This window comes from Coptis chinensis, chromosome 9 (genome assembly GCF_015680905.1).
Source record: "Coptis chinensis isolate HL-2020 chromosome 9, ASM1568090v1, whole genome shotgun sequence".
In the NCBI taxonomy this organism is placed as follows: Eukaryota; Viridiplantae; Streptophyta; class Magnoliopsida; order Ranunculales; family Ranunculaceae; genus Coptis; species Coptis chinensis.
In genome coordinates this window covers 12,986,035-13,011,053 of record NC_141464.1, presented here as the reverse complement: position 1 = coordinate 13,011,053, position 25,019 = coordinate 12,986,035, and the positions used below count along the sequence as shown (strand labels likewise).

Sequence of the window (25,019 nt, the reverse complement as noted above, 5' to 3'; positions counted from 1 at the left end):
AAGCCGCAAAGCTTCCCAAAAGGTATAACCAATGTTTGTTTTACATTCAGCATTTTACTGCCTAAGTTATTGTCATGGAAGACAATTGATATGTTTTGGAAAGTCTGAAAAGAATTGTTAAATTGTTAAATTGTTATCTGATTCGGCAATGCTACTAGAGATTCTCATTTCCTGTTCATGAGCTTCCCTGTGCACTAGTTTAGTTATTACCATATATGCATGGTTCAGATGAAAGTTGCATCATTTGCAGTCCCTTTTGCCTTTTCATTTTTCATTTTTATTTATATTTTTTACCAAATTCTGCATGTTAGGTGTGTTTGCTTGTTAGAAAATATTACATGCATACAAAACTTTTGATTAATTGATAACTCAAAGTTATATCTATTTACCGAGGATTTTTTACACTTTAACGGGTTCTAGGGACATATATGTTTGACATACAAAATCACTCATCCGGACAACCATAGGATCTTGAAAGTTTAATGGTTGAAAGATTGCCACGTGTCGAGTCAAAATGGTGAATTCTTTGCTTTCTAATTTAGCTTGAGCCAAGCCAAGTGCACTTGAGTTTCTATAACAACTTCTAAGTCCTCGATGTCTTTTGCTCCATGAAGCCTAGTGTTTTCGAAGCTCACTTATTGTTTGGGGTTCAATTGGTCGGAGATGCGTTTGTTTATTATTTACAATGTATCATGGCCTGACATGGTATATATCCACATATATTTGTCTTGCACTTGAGCTTATTGCTTCCTTGGTTGCTAAATAATTCAATTATAAATTCATATGTAGGGGCAAACTTAGCAGGGGTCCATTATGTGTAGGCGTTGCACAATTGAAACTTGTTAAAGTTTCTTATATTCTAGATCTATTTAATACTAAATTGTGTTTTCCTTAATACTTATCTTCCTTAATCAATACAGATTATTGGTTGCGCATTGTTCTTAAAAGCTCACTCTGGAGTGTTCGTTAAGTTACATGATGTAAAGGAAAGTAGTGATAATTTGTGCCCACGATTGTTGCAGGCCTTTGAATTGATGTGGTTAGTAATGGGCTTATGTAATCCTACCTTAGCATCTTGCTAAGGACCAGGAGGTGTAATTAACACCCCCCTACACCATTTGGGCTATTTTGCAACCATTGGGATTTTTCATTACCAACACATATACATCCGTTAGTTAATGGACCAACATTTAGTAATCGTTAGCAATACAAGTATCCGTTGGTAAATATTATATAACGTTTCTTTTATATTTTCTAACGCTTGTGTATATGTTATAGAGTTGATAAACAAAAAGGGCAAATAATTAAATTGTCAAAAACAAAAATCACTTTGCTAAAAAATATAAGGAAAACTTAAGCGGGAAATAACGAAAACTTAAGTGGGATTATTTTTGATCTAGCCGCTCATCTAAACCCCGATCCCCTAAAAAGGAGAAATCAATAACAAGTGAATGAAAAGGAAAAAAGAGAAAACAGTGGAGTGGTGTTGTCGCGCAGGCCAAGGTTTCGATTCCTTACTAGGTAAGTCGTCCTCTCTTCCTCTCTCTTGTTTTTCTTATGTTCCACCCCCTTCTTGTTCCTCTTCTATCCTCTTTCAATAATTGATTTGGGGTTCTAATTAAAATTTTATCTATGTTCTCAGTGTATCCCAAAGATTAAACAAGCTGTCGTTGCTTTTGTCATTCAATCTGCTCAAGGTAACTAATTTACTCATCAATTGTTTTAAAAAAGTGGGGTTCTTGCTTATGGGTTTTCTCCAACTTTCGATTATGAGATAAAAGACGCATCTTTTATATAAAAGGTGCTTCTTTTTATTAGATTTGTTTACTCTCATGTGTTGTGACTTGATTTACTTAGTGTTAGATCGATGTTTTATCTAACACTATTAATGGTTCATAGTGGTATTTTCAAAACTTAAATGCAATATCTGACTTGTTTTGATATTTTGTCTTGTTTTACAATTTGCAGTACGCCTTTGGTTTTTTCATTTGAAGTTATACCAATTAGTCTCACTTAATGTTTAAAGTTTTAATTGTTAAGTATTACAGGAAAAAAGAGATGAGTGTACATGGTATGGTAGTTGATAGTACATATGAGTGTTTAAGTGTTACTTGTGCGTTTGCATATAATTGGATCCTTTACATCTTAAATCTTGTGTTTTCATATAATTAGGAGTAGCTTAATTGGTTTGAAAAATGTCAATGCCTAATAAGCCTCAATGACCATGAAAAGGCTGATACAGTGATACCATATGCACAATGAAAGGTCAATTCTGATTCTCTATGACACAAGCCGATACTTCGATCATCGACCAAAACTTTCCATTATGTACCAATGACTTGTGAACAAGAATATGTATAAAGTGTTCAAAGTGTATCCTCTTCCCAACTACTTAAGGTCACTGACTTTTTAGTCGATGTTACGTTCTATATATGAGACTTATAGCCTAATTTTTTTGCTACCTAGTTTCGTTTTGTTTTTTCGTCTTCTCTGATTTGGTAGAACCCTGTGTAGACACATAATGCGGCGTTAGCATCACATGAATGTCTTTGTCTACGTTGGAGGTTTTTTTATTGTGTATAAGCATGTAGGCTATCTGGTTGTACCTTTTTACCCTTCTCTTTTAACATGCCATTATGTTATCCTTAGAATGAGAAGGAAGTCAATTCCAACACAGATATCTTAGCTTGCCCAATTTGTTATAACCAACTAATACACAATGGTGACATGTTTTAATTTACAGTAGATCCTTATACTACACCATAATATGATATTTGCAACACGGACTTTTTTTGCTTTGCAACGGTTATTTACTGTTAGTAAGTTGCCAACGCTTATATAGTGTTAGCAATATTATAAAGCGTTATTTTATTTTGGTGAATTTCAGGAATTAATTGCTAACGCTTAAAAGTCGTTTGAGAAGTGTTGCAAATTAAAATCTTGAAATATAAAACATAACTTTACTTTCTCTCTCTCTCTCTCTCTCTCACCGCCGCTACACTCTCCAGTCTCCTCCCTCTCTGCCCACACACACACTCCACCAACTCAAAAGAAGATGAAGAAGAGTTTTCAGATCCAAATTATTCAAAGTAATAATTTCTTAAATTGATTTTGACTAATTTTTTGTTTTGTTTTGAATTGGTTTGTGGTTTTTTTTTTTTTTTTTGTCACTCATTTGAAAGGGATTATTTCGGCTTTGAATAATTTCAAGGAGAAAATCTCAGAAAGAGAATTGAAGAAGCATGAGGTGACGATTTCAAGGTATATTTAACTCAAAACCTGTGAATTCCAAATCGTTGAAGCTAGATTTCGTTATTTGTGCTTATTTTAACGGACAACATAATTGGGCTTATGTCTAAGTAAAAGTAAAAGTACTGACATTTTCAGATAAGTATCTTTATCAGGTTAACAAGTTTGAAGAGGTTGCCTTTAGCTTTAATGGAGGGAAAGATTCAACTGTAATTTCTCTCCCATTTCTTGTCTGAATATGAGTTCTATTTATGCAGTAAACTAGGCTCTTTACACATGATTTTTTGCAATTGCTTGGTTTTTCAGGTTTTGCTACATCTTCTTAGGGCTGGTTACTTTTTGCAAGTGGGAAAACCTGATGATTCAGACGGGAACGTACAAAATTGCACACTAAAGTGTCCCATATGAACTATTTATTTTGAGACCACGTATGCTTTCCCTGAGATCAATTCATTCACTCACGAAACAGCTACAAAGTAAGAAAGCTTTTTGTTGCTTTTGATTTGTCTTTATGTCAGAGTATATAAAATAAATGGCTCTTTACTTGTTCGACCAGTTATGGATTAAAAATAGAAACTATTTGCTTAGATTTCAAATCGGGTTTGGAGGCTCTACTTAAGGAAAAACCAACCAAAGCTATATTTCTTGGTACAAGAATAGGCGACCCAAATGCGGTAAATGCATTTATTTTCACTCTTTTATTTTTCTCTCAGAAGAAATATTTCATTTTTATCCCAGCTGCATAGGCATTTCGCTTAGATTTTCACATTGAATAATCACCTTTAATGGGATCAACATGATAAATTGGCGTCCTTTGCATTTATTTTCTGTGTGCAGGTTGGCCAAGAACAGTTTTCCCCTAGTTCGCCTGGATGGCCACCTTTCATGAGAGTGAATCCAATCTTAGATTGGTCATACAGGTTATTTCTAACTAAACTAGCTTACACGTGAACATAGACTCTCAAAAGTTGGTGCGGGAAATCTGTAGCTTGTCATTGTTCACAACTTCATATTACTTGAGCGGAGGGATACATATACATTTCTTCCTAGTTTGTCTGTGCAAACCTAAGAACATCAATTCATATTCATATTCAAAGAAAAGAAAAAAGAAAAAAGAATAATCTATTAAATAGAAAGAAAGGAAGAAGAAAAAAAGTTTGTGTCGGACACATGGACATGTTGTGCATACGGTTTTTAACCAGGGGTTCTTCTATACCCTAAATGACTAGGAAAATAATCTATTAACATAGTTACAGCTCCATGATATGTTACTTTCATAAGTAATTGTTTGTAAGGACGCGCTTTGTAAGGTCTTTAGCCAAGAATTAGTTGTGTAACTAAAGCATGGTAAGAAGTTTTTTTTTCCTTGTGTCCGACTTAATATAAATCGCCGTGTCAGACACTCTGTATCTGTGTGGGACAACAACATGTGTATCTGTGTCAATGTGACTTGGGTTCAGACAAATTATGAAGGTTTTAACATCATTCTATCTTTCTTACAGGGATGTATGGGCATTTCTTTTGACATGTAAAGTTCAATACTGCAGTCTTTATGATCAGGGGTAAGTCTCTTTTAACTGGGCTTATAGTATTTTCTAAGTCAGTGCCTCGGAAGTTCTCCTGGTGTGAGCACCACGATTTAACTTTAACTGACTCTCATTGTTTTAAATGTATATAGTGGTTGTTCTGGTTTATCGAATTTATTTACATAGGTAATCATAAATGGTTTCTCTGTTTTACAGTTACACTTCTATCGGAAGTATATATGATATGGTACCAAATTTGTTACTGTACGTGCATCAGTGAATCTAGCAAGAGAGATCACTTCAGACCTGCTTATCTACTTACTGATGGAAGATTGGAAAGAGCTGGGAGAGCAAAACGGTATACACCTCCGGCTTCTGGAAGTGTTCCAGTTGTAAGCAATGGACTGAATAGTATAGACCCGCATCAGAATAGTACTCTCACAGCATCAATTATTACTGTGGGTGATGAGATTTTGTAAGTCCTGATCTGTGGCATTACTTTTGTATTTTGACAAAGTTTCATTTCGATCAGTACGATCTTTTTTCTTTTGTGTTACATATGTGTGTGTTTTGTGTCACTACAGAAGTATTTAATACGTCTAAATCTTAGATCCTAAACTAAAAATGAAACTAGCTTATGCTTCATCCATCATAAACATATCATTATACTGTATTTCCTGACATTACCAAAAGACATTAGGTTGAGGAACATATCCTTAATGCAATTTATTTATCTGGTACACCGTTATTGGTCACAAAGGTTGCAATTATGATTCATGCTTAAGTTTGAAGTTGTGTATCTAATATATGCTTCTCTGTCTCTTCCATAGCTCAGGTTTGGCTTTGGTGAGGACCAACTGGGACCGCCATTGTGTAGAAAGCTTCACTCTATTGGCTAGGCTGTATCACAAACTGCTGTTGTTCGGAATGAAGTAAGTAACTATTTTGTAGAAAAGAATTATTACAATTTTAATTGGTGATATTAAAATATTGCTAAGATTTATGGTGCCTGGATACTTCAATATGCCTAGAGTGACAACATATCTGTATCCACCGTATACGAGACCGCCACTGTCTTTAAACAATCCTATGCAATCCTAAATATTGCATGGTAGATATCCTCAATCACGACTTGTTAACTCGAGATCCCCCAACTCAAGTCTTTAAGCATTTTTACCAAAAAGAAAAAAAGGTTGCAGAGAACCTTTTTCAAGACCTGTTTTGGGCAGAGAATTGATTTTTGGTATCATCTGTGAAATCTTGTTTCATTTACTCTCAAACTGTAAATAATAGTTGCTTGATATTTCAGTCTGAATTTTCTTTCAATATACTGCGGAAGGATTTCATATAGACTGTGTTTTGTGATACATTAGTCTAGAGGCCTTTTAAGATTGTGATACTTCACAAGATTTTGTTCTTTGACTTGAAGTAAACCGTAGCTGACGGTGATGGTATTACAAAATTCTCCAGCTATATAGAAAGTTGTTCATTCAATTCTAACCACAACTCTTTCTCTACTTCAAGCAACACCAGTCCTCTTCTCTACTCTAAATGGTTATTAATACTTTTATCAGAAAAAACTAGGTATATGCTTTGAGTTTCTTGATCAATGCATGTAGAGTCACCATGAGACTTAACATCTGCAACTAGTCATTTGTATTTGGAAATCTACTTACATTCCTGATATGCAGATTGCATATCAGTTTTTATATTCTAGAGGTATTTATGTTCGCTTCTTAAAGCTCCGTATTTTTCTTTTGTATATGTCAAAATGCAGGTCGATTCTGTAGCTGAACTAGTTGAAAAAGAGAAGTCTGCTAATGATATGGTAGGCCTCTCTCTATTTGGTATTTTTATGTTAGGGTATAAGCTCTTTTGTGTGGAAAACATCTGATCTCAGTCTTGCAGTTATTTATATTTGGAGGTGTTGGCCCCTTGCATTCGGATATTACTGTGGCAGGCATTGCGAAAGCCTTTGGAGTTCGTATGGTGCATTTTAGTTTTACAGATGCAAGCAATTCTATGCTAACATGTTAATATTTTGGTTGTGTGAATGTCATCTTTTTTTTTCTTCCTGTGAATGTTGCCTATTGTATTGTCTGTATGCTCTATCTATAGAAGAATATCAGGATTAATATTTATTGTTGTCTGAATAGGAGTTCTATTTAGGTTCTTTACACATGATTATTTGCAATTGCTTGGTTTTTCAGGTTTTGCTACATCTTCTTAGGGCTGGTTACATTTTGCAAGTGGGAAAACCTGATGATTCAGATGGGATTATTTATTTTGGAAATCTGTTTTCTTTATTAATAAGGTTTGAATTTATTGAAGGAAAACTTTAACTTAATAGTATCAGTAGTTAGGGTTTTGTTTTGGTGGGATTATGTCATGTTTCTCACTTTGTGTTGTTGTAATAAGAGGAATCAAGAATGATTTGCGTTGTGTTCTTGACTTTATTTCTGACTTCATTGTGTTAGGGTTTGCAATTTGTTATTGAAATTTGAAAGCAAGTTAGAAGCAGTGGAAACTTATTTATTTGTGTGGGTCAATGTTAATTAGGAAACTTAAAAGGATACTCTATTGAGAAGTTGCCATATAATAGTGTTTTACGGTCTTACCGTCATAGGGCGTTGTTTAAATAATTCCTACGTTATTACTGTGAGTATCTGTTGCATTGGGTTTTTTCCTTTTATTTGTTCAGAAGTATTTCCTTTTATTTTTTCTTGTGGAATGGTGGGATGATCTTAGTTGATAACGCATGTGTAAATTTGAACAGAGGCAGTTTCTGATGCAAACAGAGCAATTGAGCTGGATACTTCCATGGCCAAAGCATACCTACGTAAAGGGTGAGAGGACATTTACTTTTATGATCTTAAACATAAATGTGCTATATGCTGTGTAGATACGAAGTATTAGCGACTTTGCAAATGGTTGGAAACTTATATGGATTTCTTAATTATTATATTATTGTTCAATTGTTGCCTTTTATACCTTTCCTGTTTACAACTTCCATCTTACAAGGATTTTGTTTCTTTTTTAAGGACTGCCTGTTTAAAGCTGGAGGAGTTTCAGACTGCCAAGGCTGCCCTTGAAGCAGGTGCTTCCTTGGCACCTGGTGATGCACGGTTCTCCAATTTAATCAAGGAATGTGATCAACGCATTGCAGGTACTTATAGAATGGAATCTCATTTATCTACCCTTCTACTTAAATAGTGGTGAAGAATCTAATTGTCCAGCATATGAGTATAATTAGTATGTTTCATTTTTACATGTACACTTTATCGATTTTTAAGATTAATTTGCAATTTATGATTAATCAGAGGAACTTGGTGATCTGACAAAGCAACCAGTGGGCAATGTGGCACCAGTTGCTGCATCTCCTTCAGTATCAGCCAATTCTGCTGATGGAAAAAGTCATGAAAACAGTACTTTGTCCCATTAGGCGACAGTCACAACTCCTGCTAAACCAAAATTTAGGTACTTAATAGTCCCATTTTACCGTAATCATTGTCCTTGTGTAGTTTTATCTATAGGCTATATAATATAGAGAACTTTTTATGGTTCTGGACTTATTTGAAAATTTTGATCTTAATGATATGGTTATGCAGGCATGATTTTACTAGAAGCCAGAGGAAGTAGTTGTGACTATTTGCGAAGGGTGTACCAGAAAAATATGTGATTGTCGACTTCGGTGAACAGATTGTACGTTTTCATTCAAAAACTATGTTTTGTGCATGTATATCATGCTCATTCTTTTGTTAGGTCATCCCTATTTCAAGGAAAAGATCTTAAAATAATTCCACCTCCTTTGTAATGCAGCTAAGTGTTACAATTGATATCCCTGGTGAAGATGTGTACCATTTTCAGCCACGCTTATTTGGAAAGGTATCTCTTTGTTTGCCGATTTAGTGTCAACTCTTTTTGTTGCTGTCTTGTAACATAGGAAGTGATTGCCCCTTGATATGGATTTAAGTTGACTTGGGCAACTTTTGCTAATTATTCAGACGGGATTTAAGTGGGAAAATTGCACACTATAGTGTCCCATACGAACTATTTATTTTGAGACCCCATCTGCTTTCCCTGAGGTCAATTCATTCACTCACGAAACAGCTACAAAGTAAGAAAGCTTTTTGTTGCTTTTGATTTGTGTAATTTAATACTACTTTTTTTTTTTGTCTTTATGTCAGAGTATATAAAATAAATGGCTCTTTACTACTCAAGGACGCATGAGGAATTACATTACTTATGCCACCACTCTCCTCCAGGTCTGATTTTAATGTTTTATTAGACTATATAATAATTAATAAGTTTCTAATCCAAAGATAGCTACATTTTTAATCTTATTACCATGACTGGAATATGAACATGTATGATAGAAATTGATGGGTTAAAGCTTTCATCAGGCTTCTATATTTCTTCGGGATAAAGGGTCTAACGAGATTGTTCTTAAAGCTATGGGGAGAGCTATCAACAAGAATGTCATGATTCTTTGAACTATTTAAGGTACTTTTTTTTTTTTTTTTTTTTTTTCTCACTAGTCACAAATATTATCTAAGATGAATTTCCTTTTTCCAAAGAAGGATTGCTAGTCTCCATTAGAACACATCTATTGGATCAACTGATATTATCGACATGTGGGAGCGCCTTTGGAAGAAGGCCAAAAGAATTACTTCCCAATCTGATGAGTCATGCTCACCTCAAGCTCCTCGTCAAGGTAAAAACTTAAACCTCACTCTCTATTTTCTCAATTTTCAACTCGTCAAGTTACTATAAGGTTTTCTTTTTATGCACCAATTTTATGTAATTATTGTTTATGTCGTCGAGATATGGGAGTAGACAACAAATGCTCTATCTTTTTTTGGGGGGGCGGGGTCAAGTATTTAATTAATTGCATGAATTTAATTAGTATGATTGTTTTTCTGAGTTCATTATTTATTTTGTGATTTTTTTGGAATTAGATAGACTTTGTGGAGCGGCACTAGGATTTATATTGAGTGAAGCCATCGTCACTGATGCTTGTTATTGCATTTTTGAAGATTCGGGATTGTTTGGAAAATCGTATAGAAATTTGTAATATTTTTTGAAGTTATATATATGGTTCAATGAATATAATATTTTTTTCAGGCGTTTGCTTGTGTTTATTTTACTTGTCAAATGGTATGAAAAATTAGTAATTTTATTTGTTTCTATATGAAACCAGGTGCTGGTTCAGGGCAGGAAAAAAATTATATTTTACCGTATCAATACATTAGTAACGGTTGTAAACCGTTGTAAAGCAAAAAATAAATATTAAAGCATCTATCAATAATCGTTATAGATTAAAACATAACGTTTTTTAATGTTTTTAATCTCTGCGGTTGGTTAATAATTGTGAGTAATGACAATTACTAATCGTTATAGATTAAAACGGTTATAGCGTTTTTTAACCGTTAGTAATTGTTGGAACGGTTAATAACCGTTGCAAAGGGGTTGAAAAATTGCAACGCTTTTTAATCGTTTTTCCCGGTTAATAACCGTTGGAAAATTTTTCAAGCTTTTAACTTTTTTGATATGTGGCCATTTTCGGGTTCTTGATATACGAAGTTCGACATGGTCCAAGAGGTTAAGGTGGGGACTGTCTTCAAAATTGTCATCTCCAGTATTTGTTCCCTGTGCTGAGCATCCCTTGCTTCGTATTCTTTAGGACAGTGGTGCATCTTTTTCACTGTATTTTGATATACTTTAATTTCTTCTTATCCTATTATCAGTTGTTGAATACTATTTTTATATAGATTCTATAGGAAACTAAGCTTCTTTCTATTGTTGAACATACGAAAGATCCTATCGAGGTCATATTATGTTAAATTTGCAACTTTTTTGTTTTTGTTTTCCAAGTTTGGTATAGCTTTCTTCACTAATTTTTTTTTAATGTTCTTTCTCATGCCACTGAAGGAATTTAATATCCAGACTTGCACTTGGTGTTCGTGCCTTGAAGAATCATAGAAAAGTATAAGCTATTTGATGTGCATCCTTCTTAACGGAACAATCAATATGATGCATCTTTATCTTCTTAAACTACAACGGGAAAAAAAGAAAAAGAAAGATTTTTTTTAGTACCAGTGCTCGACACCTTCCCCACTTCTTCTTGACTAGGGCAGGAATATGTTTAATTGTTCCACTTAGAATTGGAACATTTTGTTCATCTTCAGTCGTTTTCAACCCCCTAATAGGTTGTCTACTCAAATCTAAGGGGCTATTTGTTTTTTTGGGTTAAGTTATAAGAGGGTCTTATAAGAGCATATGTTATAAGATGGTCTTATAAAGTGGTTTGTTTTTCATTTTAAGTTCCTCTTATAAGCATTTGTAAAAATAGAAAAAATAAATACATGACATCCTATAGATGGTTATTTGACAAATATAATCCTGCTTTACACCACATTTAACTTGAATAAATTAATTTAAAACAAGCGTATAGTTAGATTTTCGGTTTCAAATCAATTTTGATAATTAGAATATCAATTTTAGAAAACTATTTTAATTGGCGGTGGTGGTGGTAGTGGTCTTAATAGCACGGTGGTGGTGCGGTGGTGGTGATGATGGTGGTCTTGGTAGTGGTGGTGGTGGTGGTAGTGGTAGTGGTGGTGGTAGTGGTGGTGGTGGTGGCAGTGGTGGTGGTGGTGGCAGTAGAGGTGATGATATTAGTCTTAATAGCACGATGGTAGTGGAAGTGGTGGTGGCGGTAGTGGAAGTGGTGGTGGTCTTAATTAATAGCGATGGTGGTGGTAGTGATAGTCTTAATGAATGCGGTGGTGGTGGTGGTGGTGGAGGTGATGATGGTGGTGGTAGTGGCGGCAGTGGTAGTGGTGGTGGCTAAGACAATGGAGTTATTTGGAAAAGAAGATAATGAAAATGGAAGAAGAGAGAAATAAGACTAGGGGTATATGAACGGGGTGTTTGAGTCATTTTTCAAGTTATAAGACTTATAGAATTGAAGTAGATCCAATTTTTGTACTTATAGAATTGGAGCCTCTTATAAGACATTTCTAGTAGAATGTCTCTTATAAGAGGTAAAAAACAAACCAAAAAAATGTCCAAAATCACTAGGCCACATCTGATAAGAGGTTATAAGACCTCAAGGTCTTATAAGAGGCAAAAACAAATGGCCCCTAAGAGTATAAGGTTGCATTGTGCAAGAGTAAATAATTGATTGTGCGAGTAAATGATTGATGTACCAGAGTCTTTAAAATGGTTTGTGGCAGATAATTGTATATATGCATATATTATGACAATTTTTGTTTCTTTTTTTGACATCAATGATATGTGACATATTTATTGTCATATTGTTAAGTATGATAAAAACAATAACATATTAGGCAGTTATTATAACGGTTGGAAAGACATCTTTCTTATGACAATTGGAATGACATAGTACGACTTGTTTCAATGCCACATCAAATTTGGTCTCATATGACTCTAAATTGTTTGTAATGAAAATATCCACAACGTCGTATTAAATTCTCAATGTCATATTGGCGCTTTACTTCTAAAGGTTTCTAAAGTAACATACGTACCCTTTTCTCCAACACTAAGTCTAATTTAAATATCATTTGGAATGACATATACATATATTACACCATTTGTAATGATATTAGTACTAATATATCATTTGGAATGACATGTATATATATTACTCCATTTGTAATGACATAAAAACCAATATGCTATTTGGAATGATATGAACCTATACTACGCAGTTGTAATGACATAAGTACTCATATATCATTTGGAATGACATAGACCTATATTACGTCAATTGTATTAACATAAGAGCATCTCTAGGTGGTGGAGACAAATCCCCATAGTTTGTCTCCACCAATAAGAGTAGTCACTCACAAATCGTCCCCAACTCTAGGTGGTAGCAACCAAATTAAGTAAATAGTGGGACCCAATTTTATTTTAAAATTATTTTTTGTTAAAACTGGGCCCCAAGTTAGTTTTTAAATTATTTAATTAAAAATTAATTTGGCCAAAAAAGTGGCAATGGTTTGTATGTGATTCTCAATGTCATATTAGTGCTTTATTTCATAAAGTAACATATGTAGGCTTTTCTCCAGCACCAGTCTAATTTATATATTATTTGGAATGACATATACATATATTATGTCATTTGTAATGACATTAGTACTAATATATCATTTGGAATGACACACACACACACACACACACACACACATATATATATTACTCTATTTGTAATGACATAAGAACCCATATGTTATTTGGAATGATATAGATCTATACTACACAGTTGTAATGACATAAGTATCCATATATCTTTTGGAATGACATAGACCTATATTACGTCATTTGTAATAACGTCATAGACCTATATTTTACCGATATATTTAGTTCTTCATAAAATACCAATTTTATCGGGGAAAAAAAACATGATTTTTAACCAGTGAAGTGAGTTCCTCCAACCATGGAATTAATTCTTAGAATGTCAGTGCCGGTTAGCTCAATAACCAATATATTTCACGAAGTATCACAGTACTTTTTCTTGAGTTTCTTCCTCAGTTTAATTCTTTCCTATGGTTTAAACTTTAGAATGTCACTTGTAAGATTGTTTTTTGACATAATCACCAAACATATTATGTAATCCCTAAAGCCTAAAATTCCCTCCCTTAGAGTCTAACGAGATCTACAGCTTATATTGTCAATCACTAACATTACCACATTAAAAAATATTCACCTCTAATTCCCAGTCTAACCTATTTTGAAATTATCTCATCGAAATCCATTCACTTGTATAGCTTCGCTCTCTACACTCCATTTTTCATTTTTTAGTATCTTATATTTAAAAGCTTTCTTATGCCTTACTCTTTTAGTCCTTTTGGAAGACTAAGATTTTGCAACTTTTTTACTAAAGAGAACAACAACAAAGACATTCATTTTTCTAGTGATTTCTGCTGAACCTGCATCATTTCTTCGCATTTATATATTTTCAAAAATTCAATGCTTTGTCATTCCTTTTTAAAGATCCAAACTTCGCATCTTCATCCCTTGTTTTTTTGGAATCAATAAAAAATTACCAATCAAGTCACGTTATATAGACAATTACATTACGACCCACCAAAGTAGAAGATGTATATTACGCTAAGATCTATCCAAGTAAACACATTGACGTAATCTATTGACAGTTTCTATTGTTTCCAAGAATCCTAGGACACGTGCTCAGAATCATTCAAGCACCCGGTATTACTAGGGCCAATTGTAAATGTGTAAGGATGTTGAGGCTGCCACCAAACTTCAGTAAAACTGTACAACATACATATTGAATATACCTGTATGGCGCGAATTTGAAATACCCTGGATGCATATGGAAGTGAACGGAGAAGAACCAGCAAAAGCTGAACGTGTTCAAATCGATGACCATGATCATAAATATTTAACCCATCATCTGTTGTAGAAGCATTTATCTGAAAGAAATCATATGGGGATCAATTGGTATAATTATAATCAAATGGAGACCTAAAACAAACAACTCTTAATTCCTAACAGATGTTCACATGCATATTATCAATCAAACATGTACGAAATCATGTGAAGATGTATATGTGCACAGGCAAGATCTCTGTGAGTGTGTGTGTGTGTGTGTGAGAGAGAGAGAGCGAGAGAGTTGTTCATCAAATCTGCAAAGCCTAAAGTTGTTGGCTTTCTCTATTTCAAGAGTAATTAGTATGATGGCTAATTATCTTGCAAAAGCAGATTCTTCTTCTCAACTGGACGACTCTTTTTCTCTTTATCAATAAAAAAATTCAATTCAATCCCACAGAATTTTAAAATTACATCTTTCACTTTTGATGTGCCGTAGTAATGAGATGCTACAAGGCCATCAAGCGTACACCCTTTACGCAACAATCATATCCCAATTACAATTAGAGCCAATTGTAATTTACTCCTTGGAAACACGAAGATATGCACGCTCACTCAAACAAAAACACACACACACAAAAAAAAAAAAAAACAAACAAACAAACAAACAAACGCGCACACACTACTTGTGCAAATCCATCTCCCTTTGTTCAAAAACTCATATTTCTTTCGTCAAGTTTGGATATCTTCATTTCTTGTGTAGTATATATATATAATAGACCGCCTAGGCTGCCCTCCTCGGAACGACTACCTCCTAGCGCTTTTTAGAACACTGGAAATAACTATGTACAACCTTAGGTCCAGTAACAATAAAATAACTGTGTAAAGTGTTTGTTCCATCCAATTCATTGACAAAAGAAAACCATACGACAAACTAGAAAACTAGCAGTAGCCATACCGATGCAGCCAAAAGAGCCATGCAGACATTAGTTGTCATAAGCCTACGTGGTGCCGCATGAAGAGCTTTTTGCAAGGCAAAAAGTAGCAGAGAAAGCTTATCATCAAACATCGTTCCATCTCCATCATGCAGTCCATTACCCAGAATGCTACTTGTCATATTTGATGGAGTATGTGCACCAAATTTCAAATGCCCTGCTGCCACTAATGCACCTAATAGACTGATGATCCGAACAACAATGCCATAGCCATTGTCAATATTATAGACATTGTTTCGAGCACTGTCAGCAGTTATTGAGAAACTTATACCACCCAAATTCTTTACAAGTAAATTCTCAGACACAGACGTTCTTCTATCAATACTATTGCGGATGGAAGCATCAATGGAGTTGCCACCACTACCAGACAATTGTAATTCAAAGGCTTCTCCATCAGAAACAGATTCGTTTCCCTCAACTGCTACTAAAGCTTCATTGTGACTTATTTCATCCATGATACCAGTAACATCAACAGATCCTTGAAGAAACTCATTTTTCTCATTCTTAACAATAGAGTTTTCAGTATTACTGTTGTCACCAGCTTTTGCTTCTCTTTGCAGAAGGACAAAAAGTGTTTCTATCCCTCCTCAAGATAGAAACGGTTCAGCAAATGTGTGAGCCCTCGATGTATTTGGTTGAACCACCAGCCTGTAGATTAAATGCAAAACCTTCACAACCTGGAAAAGCAAAATTATTAGGCATATGATCTATATCAGATTACATTGATTCCCGAAGAACACATCTCAATAAATAAAACCTAAAGCATGAGCTCTCGAACAAATTTTACAATCCTACCCTGATGGGCGAAAAAACCTTTTAACTGTGTGCATGCTGCAGAAAGCGGGAGATTGTAGCATGGTTGTCCATGCAAAACTTTTGCTTTGGGATCATTATGAAAGTTCCGAGTTCTAACATTGGCAACTTTTGCTTCATTATAAAAGTATAAGTTAATTTACTCCCATATGTTTTAGCGTTCTTGAATACCAACATGTTTTTCATATAGTAGTATCACTACCCCCCTCATCTTTAGTCAATTTAGACCTCTTTCTTTTCATTTCCATTGCTGCCTACTCTTCAACAAACAAAATACCAAAAATCGGAAAGGTTAATATAATCCGTTGTTATCATTTATTCGCATTCATCCACTGATGCTTGAGCAAAATCAGAGAAATGATACTAGTTACAGAAAAAACAGAGGATTGTATCAAATTCTGAAACACTTTAAAAAGTGTTGCAAGTTTCAAGGTCATTCGTATCTAGGATCATGATTATTGACATAGAATAATCCATAGGTCATTGCCACTTTAGCCACAGAAATCATATAGAATTGAGTCATAAAAATTCATGTGAAATTACTCTTTGACATTCATCTATCCATCCATAACAGTAACGAACTCTGGTTAACATGACACACTCGTAAAGCCCTCGTGAGATGAGCCAAGAGCTGCTTTTAGCAAACAAGATGATTGCACCAAGAACATTATCCTCCAAAAAAAGCTCAGTTTAACAAGTTCACGATAGGAAAGGAGGAGGGCAGATTTATAAAGCTACAGTCTGTATCATCTTGAATCTCATACAATGTGCTTAGTGAAATGGACCACTCTTTATTTCTGTCTGAGGGATAAAAACTATTTTTTGTGAGGACACTCTTAGGGATGAGAAATACTCCACCATAAAGTAGCCTCGCGCTAATCCATGTGAGTACCAAGAGTGAGTGTGTGGATTTGGGTGTTTGTGCATGTGTATCAGTTATTGTTTATTAACAGCGCCATCTTTGGAAAACACCGAACAAAATAAACTCATGCGGCCCAAGTTGAGATAACTCAAGTTTGGTGAAGATAAATCTCCTTCATATATAATACACCCTCATAGTATACAACAGTTCCAACAATTCTGGCCATATCAAATGTGAATTGCAAACACTAAAAGTTATAGGTTGTTCTCTCATAGATTCAACATGGTTAGAATAAACAATAAAGTGACTTTTTGGGAGCATGACCTCAGTTGTTTTATCATAAATTCATCAAAATCAACCTTGATGCATTTCCACGTTGATCATAGAAAAGTAACAATAGTAAGAATACACTACGTAAATTATTAGATATTGCACCTGATTAGGCTGTAGACAGTCAACTAAAAACCCGATCAAACAACGAACATCATCTGGTGCAACTGAAGGAGCTGCTCCTCCCACTAAGAGTTCAATAACCACTAAGAGCTCATCGACTAATGCATTTACTTCACCAACTGGTCTTGGTGTCTCCTGCAGTGAAAACGTATTGACAAAGTCTTTTTCTCGAATGACCCAATAGCATCTTCTGCAACTATCAAGAAGCATCTGCACAGCATTAGCATCTCGCATGACTGATGACTCGGTAAATACCATGTCAGCGAGGGAAGATAGGAGCTTCTTCTGTAGTCCATAGTTGCATAAGCTCCACATTTTCAAATCCAGTAGTAAAGTACTAAAAAACTGCACTTTGAGTGCATAATTATTCTTCTGAGATTGACAGAGGGAAACAATAGCTGCAACTAGTTCCTCATCTCCAACTCCATTTTGCTTTCCAAGATCTAAAGAAGACAGAGTCTGCAATAAATAATCTAAGATTCTCAACAAAACGTCAGGCCCCCTTGTGCAACGCAACTCTTCATTATTTCCAGGATATTGTATGGCCATGGAAATAATTCTAAATATTGAAGCAGAAAGAGTTGCCGTAGCAGAAGACAATGGAAAAGACCCCTGTAGGGGTTCCAAGCTATCTTCCTGCACATTGCTTACTGCCAGAGGAAGCAACGACATGGATCCACCATAAGCCAAGGCCCACAGAGCTTCAGTTGGGCACATTCGAGTGGCAACGTGAACTTGCCCAAGAACCTCAGCAGGTCTTCTGTGTTCCTAATATAAGAAAAAAGAAAATGAAACCATTTACATTGGAAAATTAATTCTACAAACCATTTACAAAAATAACAAACCATCCCAAAATTCTCTAAGTATTATAATAAGAAAATGTATATATTAAGCGACTCAAGAAAAAATTAACAAAATAAAAAATAATCATAATGACAATAATAGTAAGGGACTGTCTATGAAGTAAACCCATCCATCAGCACTACATGCCATTACAGGCATGAGTAGAAGACAAGTTGCCTCAACTAACAAGCATTAAAAGAAATAATTAACAATTTATTCCAACAGAAACCTTTTTTTTTTTAATCTGATTAGTATCTATTAATCTGTACCATTTTCAGTTGGATTCTACGACTTCAATACTCAACACATATTCACAGAACCTTTCTTCCCAACTTCACATAATAATTTGTTTAGTTTCTTCTGTTAATTTCAACCAGTTGTATATCATCATGTGTCCCTCTATTATAATTCGTTTTTGTTAAGTTCAAAGATACAGTGAGATTCAATTCCAGAATACAGCTTCAGTCCATAAGTTGATTTGCATTAAGAATACTATTCTCAAAGACAATTGTGATAACAAACTATCTGTCCGAACAACTGTACTTATGTTAACTTCCTGCAAAACTTAAAAATAGCAATAAAAAGACAAACTAATAAAAGAAATTTCATATTGTGACTTCTAGATCTGATTCTCACAAAGATTTTTTTAGTTTTCGCACAGATGTATCTTTCCAGTAATAGTTATACTTCTATTTTCTTTTCTTTTTTCTGATTGATCTTTCCAATAATGGTTGCATACTTGCATTCCATTTATCCAAATAAAGTGAAGTTATATATCAAACAGGCCTGCAGCATGAGCATTGCAAATGGATCCCTTAGTATTGAATTACCAAGAGTTCATTAAAAGCAACAGTCCTGCTCCATATAAAAACCACATGGCTAGAAAAAGAAAAAGAAAAGAAAATAATATATATAACGGAAGGTTCTAGGGGCATATATCATAAAAACAAGTAAGCAAACTCATAATCGTTAGGGTATTTTAAAGTTTTAGATTAGGATAAGTTTGTGTAGATATGATCTCCTCACTATTTTAAACATTTTCACAAAAAAATCAAAGTATTTGGGAATTTCTGACCTTGCGAAATATAGCATCAATTATCTTGAAAATGTACGGTTCTTGATTTGTTGACTACATTCAATGGCGATAGAAGTTTTCGATTTAAATTAATTTTTGTGACAATGTTTTAAGTGGTTGGAAGGCCTTAACGCTCATGAGTTTGTTTACGTGTTTTTATAATATATATCCACAGAACCCTCCCCATATATATATATATATATATATATATATATATATATATATATATATATATATATACATCCAATAATAATCCATAACTAAATTTAACTGTAAGAAGTCATAAAAATGATTCTGGAGGACCACAGTAACAAGTGTATACTACGTCATTCAGGTTCCTGTTAATAGAAACAGCTGGATCTATCCACAACTGGTAATTGATGATTGTTAGTGTACGTTATAAGCTTCCCACTATATAACAAGTGAATTATCAAATTGTGTTTTCAACTAGTCTTTTCAGAACTAATTTGCACTCTTCCATGATTCAACTCAGCTACTTATCCAAAATGTATATCTAGGATGTAATATAATATGCTTCTAAACAATTATCCATCAACCAAATACACAATGAAAATACTTTGTATAAAAAGATGAGACTTTCAAATCCAACTTAAAAGGACATTCCAACAACTTCCAGAAAAAAAAAAATATAACATTCCAGCTTCCAACAACATTCCAATAACTACAGACCAATGCTTAGTAGATAAGACGTGGAAAACAACAAAAGGAATTTCAAGCATTTAAACGGGGACCTTTAGACAGGCAATTCCAAGATTGGTTTGAGAATGGAATGCCCTAATATTCAAAATTTGATGTACTGCATTTTGGGGGTCTTGGGTTTCTGTTCCTTGATATCTTCCTAAAAGTAGAATGAATTGGAGTCTGAATACTCTCCTATTCGGGTGATGTAAATTAAGTTCACATCAAAAAAATTACATGTTTCCAATCAAAATTAGAGGAAAAAAAAATAAATTAATAAAAATAATAGATTAGATATGCCATGCAAAAACCTCAATGAAATTCGAAACTCTCCACTTCCTCTCTTTGGTGTCACATATGTTGCTTCTCTACTTATAGAATTGAATAGAAAATATTTAAGCGCTTGTGGTATACTGAGAAAAACATAAATTCCACCCTCAGAAAAACGTTCATATCAAGGAATGTTTGCGGTTTATATGAAGGAATGGCATAACAGATGAAGCCGTAAAGGGATCAGAAGGGGATGAAATGCTAACAATTGTCTAAAATTAATTAGATTAATGTGGACAAGTCAAATTAAGAGAAAGAAAGAAGAAATATGTAAGTGAACCTGCAGCACCAGAAGGGGAAGCATCTGGACAGAAATGACCACTAAGCAACTTAGGGTGATAAAGAAGGTGCAAGCTTCCTCCGAGTTCTGTATCCAAAAATGCACTTTCTTCTGCCAAACTCCGTACATGGTCATTGGATGCTAGCCATGGCAAGCCAGCTCCATTACCAAAAGAAGGAAGTACATCTCCTCCTCTAGAAGCCAGGCGAGCCATCCTTTCAGGGCCAATTATCTCCTTGAAAATATAAATAGGCCCCATCTCAGCAAATAGTGGGCATTGACGCTGGCGCCGCTGCAAACCAGCCATTGTTGGAGGAGGATTTGTCCCAAAGCAACAAAATGCTAGAGGCTTGGATATCCGTGGGAAATCAAATGGACGACTTTCATACAAAGAACCATCAATATACAATCTCAGCTCACTTTCTGCTTTCCCTAGCAAACTCTGCTTGCAAGTGTGTTCAAGTCCAATAAAATAACAGTGCTGTGGCTTGAATGCATGAGTGAAATGCAAGGAAGCCTTCTTTCCCTTGCCACTACCACATTCAACTACCAAAAAATGAGCATGAAAATAAGCCTCTATCCCTTGATTATCAGCAGATAGAAAAATGAACAGCCGAGGCATGTGAGTTGTACCTTCACCAGCAAGCGCACTTGCAGCAGCGGCAGCCGACATGGCCGAGGATTTTCCAGACGTGGCTGCAGTAGCTGCTGCGATTTCTACAGCAGCTGTGGCTGTATTTAGAGTATCAGCAAATGATTCTATGTAAATCCATGTTGCAAATGCATAGCCATTAGTGAATGGCCAGCGACTCTCACCAGGACCTAGTAAGCCAGAGCTTTCACCATCAAACTCAAGCGTGCTTGCTGGACCTCTGCTTTCCTTTCCACCCATGGCTTTCTCCAAAGAAAGCAATACACGGTTAGCTCAGACTGTCGTCATTGTTCTCGTAATAACCTGAAGCCACCTAGAGGGAAAAAAATCACAATGAATTACAAGCCATCTTAGACAGGACTCTTGTCATGCCCCAAATTTTGGCATGCCTGAATACCAAAGACACATGGCATCTACAGTCATTACGAAACTCTGAACGTGATACGGGCCAACCAAGCAAAACCCAAACTATACAAAGACAGCAAAATCCTACAAAATTTTTGACAAAATCTCCTTTGTATTTTCGACATTTCATAAATTTAAATCTTGTCATAACCTGGAAATCATAACAATATATATCTCATTGCTCAACCTAGCTACTTAACCATCTCAACGAATGCCAAAACAGTTAAGTAACTCTTACGCCTCAAGACAATTTAGTTCCTTCCCTCGGAAGGCATTAGTTTCTCTAGCGCGTCTAAAATCTACTAAAAACATTATATAACTTACATCAGGACAGTTAGTTCCTCTATATAGTGTGAGGCGTCCTTTTTTTTTCAAAATTAATCAACAAATAAAATAGATTTACTTTGTTCAAAAATCTTTATATGGTAATCCACCCCTACAAGATTTACCTTGTTCAAGAATTTGTTTCCACAACCTATGGCTTCCAGCTCTCTGAAAAAACCCATCTCCATCACTATGATGAAAGCATGCATAAACATATTTTATTCCTGAACATCTGCATATATCATCTATAATTCTATATAAATGATAGCCTATACATCATGGACTCATGGTGCATGTTCTAAACAAAATATCAATCGTGCCATTACTTTATATAGCTAGAGAGCGAAAAATATCCATTCAACAAGATATGATGCTGCATTTCAATTCTCATTGCTATGAGAGTAAGACTTGAACTTTGAAACTTAAAACCACTGCTAACGCCCTCGTATGGCCATATCAATTACCACTCCAACTATGTATAAACTCAGTATCAGATTGACATTCTTGAGACCACAAAATTACCTCCAAACATTAGTAAAGTATGTCTTAGATGCCTGATATTAAAATTTTCATATCACCTTTTTTCTAGGAACAGCTTCTATAATCAGATCGTAATACATAGACACGGAAGTAATCATTCTTAAAAAATAAGATAAATATCATTAGTCAAGGTTGAAAGTTGAAACAAAGTCCTACTTCAAGTGCATCTAATTCAACAGCTCTTTGTGCTGCTTCAGCTTGTTGTCTGTCAGACCGAGCACAAGCATCGAGCTCTCATTCTAAACTCTCCACCCACCCTTTGTTCAAGTACCTACAATGTTTCTATTAATTAATAAAATCAACTAATTACACAAAAATTAATCAATTAATACCTTGATAGTTTGAGCTTGTTGAGAGTTGAATGATGCTTTAGAAGAAGTCTTGTCGTCAACGAACACAACATTTTTCATGAGTACCCTTTGTACTCGTGTGTCAAGATTAGATCCCATTTCAGTTAAATTCACTATTGCCATTCAAGGAGTTGAGGTGAAGAGAGAGAGAGAGTAAAGGTTAACCGTACTCCATGCCCGGAAACATAATGACCCGGTCTCTAAATTTTGAGTGGGAAACTGAAATTTGGGCGGCATTCTTAAATTTTTCACTGAGATACCAGCGGGAAAAAATTAGTTGGCAACAATCACCTTGGAAACTAGGGGGTGTCACAAAACCATTTACACGGACCGAACCGAACCGCATGAGTTAGGTCGGTTCGGTCAATAGTTTTTAGAATTATAAATCGAAAATAACCGAACTGAACCATATTACTACCAAAATTACTAGAACCATATATCTATCTAATAAGATAGGGTGTTTTTTTTCGCTACAGGACAAAACTATAATAAAGGACGGTCGGGATCATTTCTATCACCATTCTACGGCTACTGAGTAGTGATTAATCTCGAGATACGAGTTCTAATTAGAATTTTGAAACAGGAAACTGCCGGGACGGATCCCATTTGGTTTTTATGGGCTTTTCGCACACAAGTCACGGGTTCGAGCCCAGAGAACACTAACGAGTTTCGGTTTTTTTTTTATTCAAATCTTCTTAAAACACACAGTCAACTCCACTACTTACCCTCCACTCCGTCACCATCAAAAAAAAAAAAAAAAACCCTCCACTCCAAAAGTGAGTATCATGCAGCATGCAGGCCGGTATCAGTTTTATATACTTAATTAAATAAAGTTTAGCTCAACAGCTCACAAAAGTTTTAGTCAACATTAGTTAAGAGTTTGAGACCATACTAATTTCTTTCACTCAAAAGACATCACTTTCTATAAATTTTCACTTCAGCAATTTAAAACAATGTTATTAAAATGTCTCAAATATCAATGTGAGTTTGCTATCTCAGTTTTTACAATTGTTTATCACTTAAGGATTTTCGATGTCAAGCAAGCTATTGAAGGGTTGATGAAGAGGCAAGCTATTGAAGAGTTGATGAAGACCAGCAGTGGTATGTGTTTGCGCAGTCCTCTGAGATTGTTGATCATTTTTTTTTCCGCTAAACTCGGGATTGTTGATCACACCATCTCGATAATCAAAGCTTTTTCTTAGCTATATGCCTATAGGGGCTCGGCACCACAAATCTGTTGGCAAGCTCAAGTCCGGTTTGAGCCACATTTAAATAACTCATATGACTTATTAACTTCGGTTCATGCCTATGTAAGCCATTTGAATGTGGGAAATTGGGAATTATTCAAATCTGAGATAAAAACATAGAATGGAATCTTATTTGTTAGTTGATTTTGGTGGGAGCGTTTCCCATTACTTTCATACTAACCCTAATCACCTTCCTTCATTCGACGAGCGGTGTGTTTAAGAAACATGTTAGTATATTTTCTACATTCAATCGACCCTTTTACAATATTCTTGATTGATTAAAATGCATATTTTTAATATTTATTCTCTCTTTTTTTTTCCAATGTTTAAACTCCTCAGAAGCGTGGCGAGATTACAGTTAATTTGTAACACAAAGTCAATGTATACTAAAAGCTGAATAATAGACTTAATTAAATTAGAATTTTATATGTTAATTCCTAAATATATATGAAAGTCAATGTATTTCAGTGTTTTTCAATTAGGTGTTCTACTATTTACTACTTTGAGTCTTAGCCGTGCTCTTTGATTAGAGCTCGTTTTGATTCTCTAACTGCGTGTTTCCAAATTTTGTGAATCCTCAAGATAAGGGTTGAATTTAATTGTTGGAATATGACATTAACGGAACGAATCCCACTTTTTTTGGCGTTTCTTTCACACCAAGTCACGGGCTCGAGTTAGAGCCCATCATCAATTTCATTTTTGGGCACTCCTTTTTGCCCTCGGTTGGACAATGAGTGATATAACTAACAATAGTAAGGGGTCTCGATATGATTTAGTTGGACCCTTCTAGAGGGCATCGATATTCTTGGGTTTGGATGATAGTAGGATTTGTAGGTGGGATAAAGCGTGATCGAAAAGATATGATTTAGAATCTCTTCATGAAGTGAGAGTACATCCGTCGGACATCAGTTTTTCTAGAGGGGCCGAACTTTCGAATGATTTTTATTTTTTCCATTATTGGTGGTGGTTCAATTGTGGTTGGATCTCTTGGTGGTAAAATTAGATTGTATTTGCCATTCTTG

The 25,019-nt window shown here is 34.9% G+C and overlaps 2 protein-coding genes, 1 long non-coding RNA gene and 1 pseudogene across 4 annotated transcripts; 3 read left to right on the top strand and 1 right to left on the bottom strand.

Annotated features, from left to right (window-relative positions):
- The first annotated feature begins 2,543 nt into the window (after positions 1 to 2,543).
- LOC147474821 (bifunctional cytosolic FAD synthase/FAD diphosphatase-like) lies at positions 2,544 to 9,060 on the top strand (annotated as a pseudogene). Its single transcript, XR_015209671.1, has 17 exons — positions 2,544 to 2,564; positions 3,405 to 3,458; positions 3,556 to 3,725; positions 3,806 to 3,923; positions 4,087 to 4,169; positions 4,752 to 4,811; positions 4,992 to 5,250; positions 5,611 to 5,707; positions 6,553 to 6,603; positions 6,684 to 6,764; positions 6,986 to 7,089; positions 7,552 to 7,621; positions 7,822 to 7,941; positions 8,096 to 8,252; positions 8,384 to 8,477; positions 8,595 to 8,660; positions 8,963 to 9,060. The product of XR_015209671.1 is annotated as a bifunctional cytosolic FAD synthase/FAD diphosphatase-like (transcript).
- On the top strand, positions 7,596 to 8,454 carry LOC147474822 (protein SGT1 homolog). The gene is made up of 4 exons (XM_086585199.1): positions 7,596 to 7,621; positions 7,817 to 7,941; positions 8,096 to 8,200; positions 8,384 to 8,454. Exons 1-4 carry the CDS (start codon positions 7,596 to 7,598, stop codon positions 8,452 to 8,454), a joined length of 327 nt encoding a protein of 108 aa, XP_086441325.1.
- Positions 9,061 to 9,300: 240 nt separating the features above from the next.
- Positions 9,301 to 9,898, top strand: LOC147474820 (uncharacterized). Its single transcript, XR_015209016.1, has 2 exons — positions 9,301 to 9,489; positions 9,734 to 9,898. It is a non-coding gene; the product is annotated as an uncharacterized LOC147474820 (long non-coding RNA).
- Positions 9,899 to 13,784: 3,886 nt separating this feature from the next.
- On the bottom strand, positions 13,785 to 23,104 carry LOC147474819 (BEACH domain-containing protein C2-like). Its single transcript, XM_086585198.1, is given in 8 exon segments — positions 13,785 to 14,233; positions 15,088 to 15,801; positions 17,235 to 18,020; positions 18,222 to 18,277; positions 20,480 to 21,025; positions 21,113 to 21,444; positions 22,557 to 22,671; positions 22,733 to 23,104. Coding segments are annotated over 6 exon segments (2,619 nt in total). The 5' UTR covers positions 21,372 to 21,444; positions 22,557 to 22,671; positions 22,733 to 23,104; the 3' UTR covers positions 13,785 to 13,975.
- Between the last annotated feature and the right edge of the window lie 1,915 nt (positions 23,105 to 25,019).

Excerpts from the sequence above, each read along its gene's own strand:
- LOC147474822 (XM_086585199.1), top strand. The coding sequence starts at position 7,596 with ATGGCCAAAGCATACCTACGTAAAGG. Across the intron at positions 7,622-7,816 it reads AAAGCATACCTACGTAAAGG|GACTGCCTGTTTAAAGCTGG; the intron begins GTGAGAGGACAT and ends TTCTTTTTTAAG. Across the intron at positions 8,201-8,383 it reads TGGAAAAAGTCATGAAAACA|GCATGATTTTACTAGAAGCC; the intron begins GTACTTTGTCCC and ends ATGGTTATGCAG.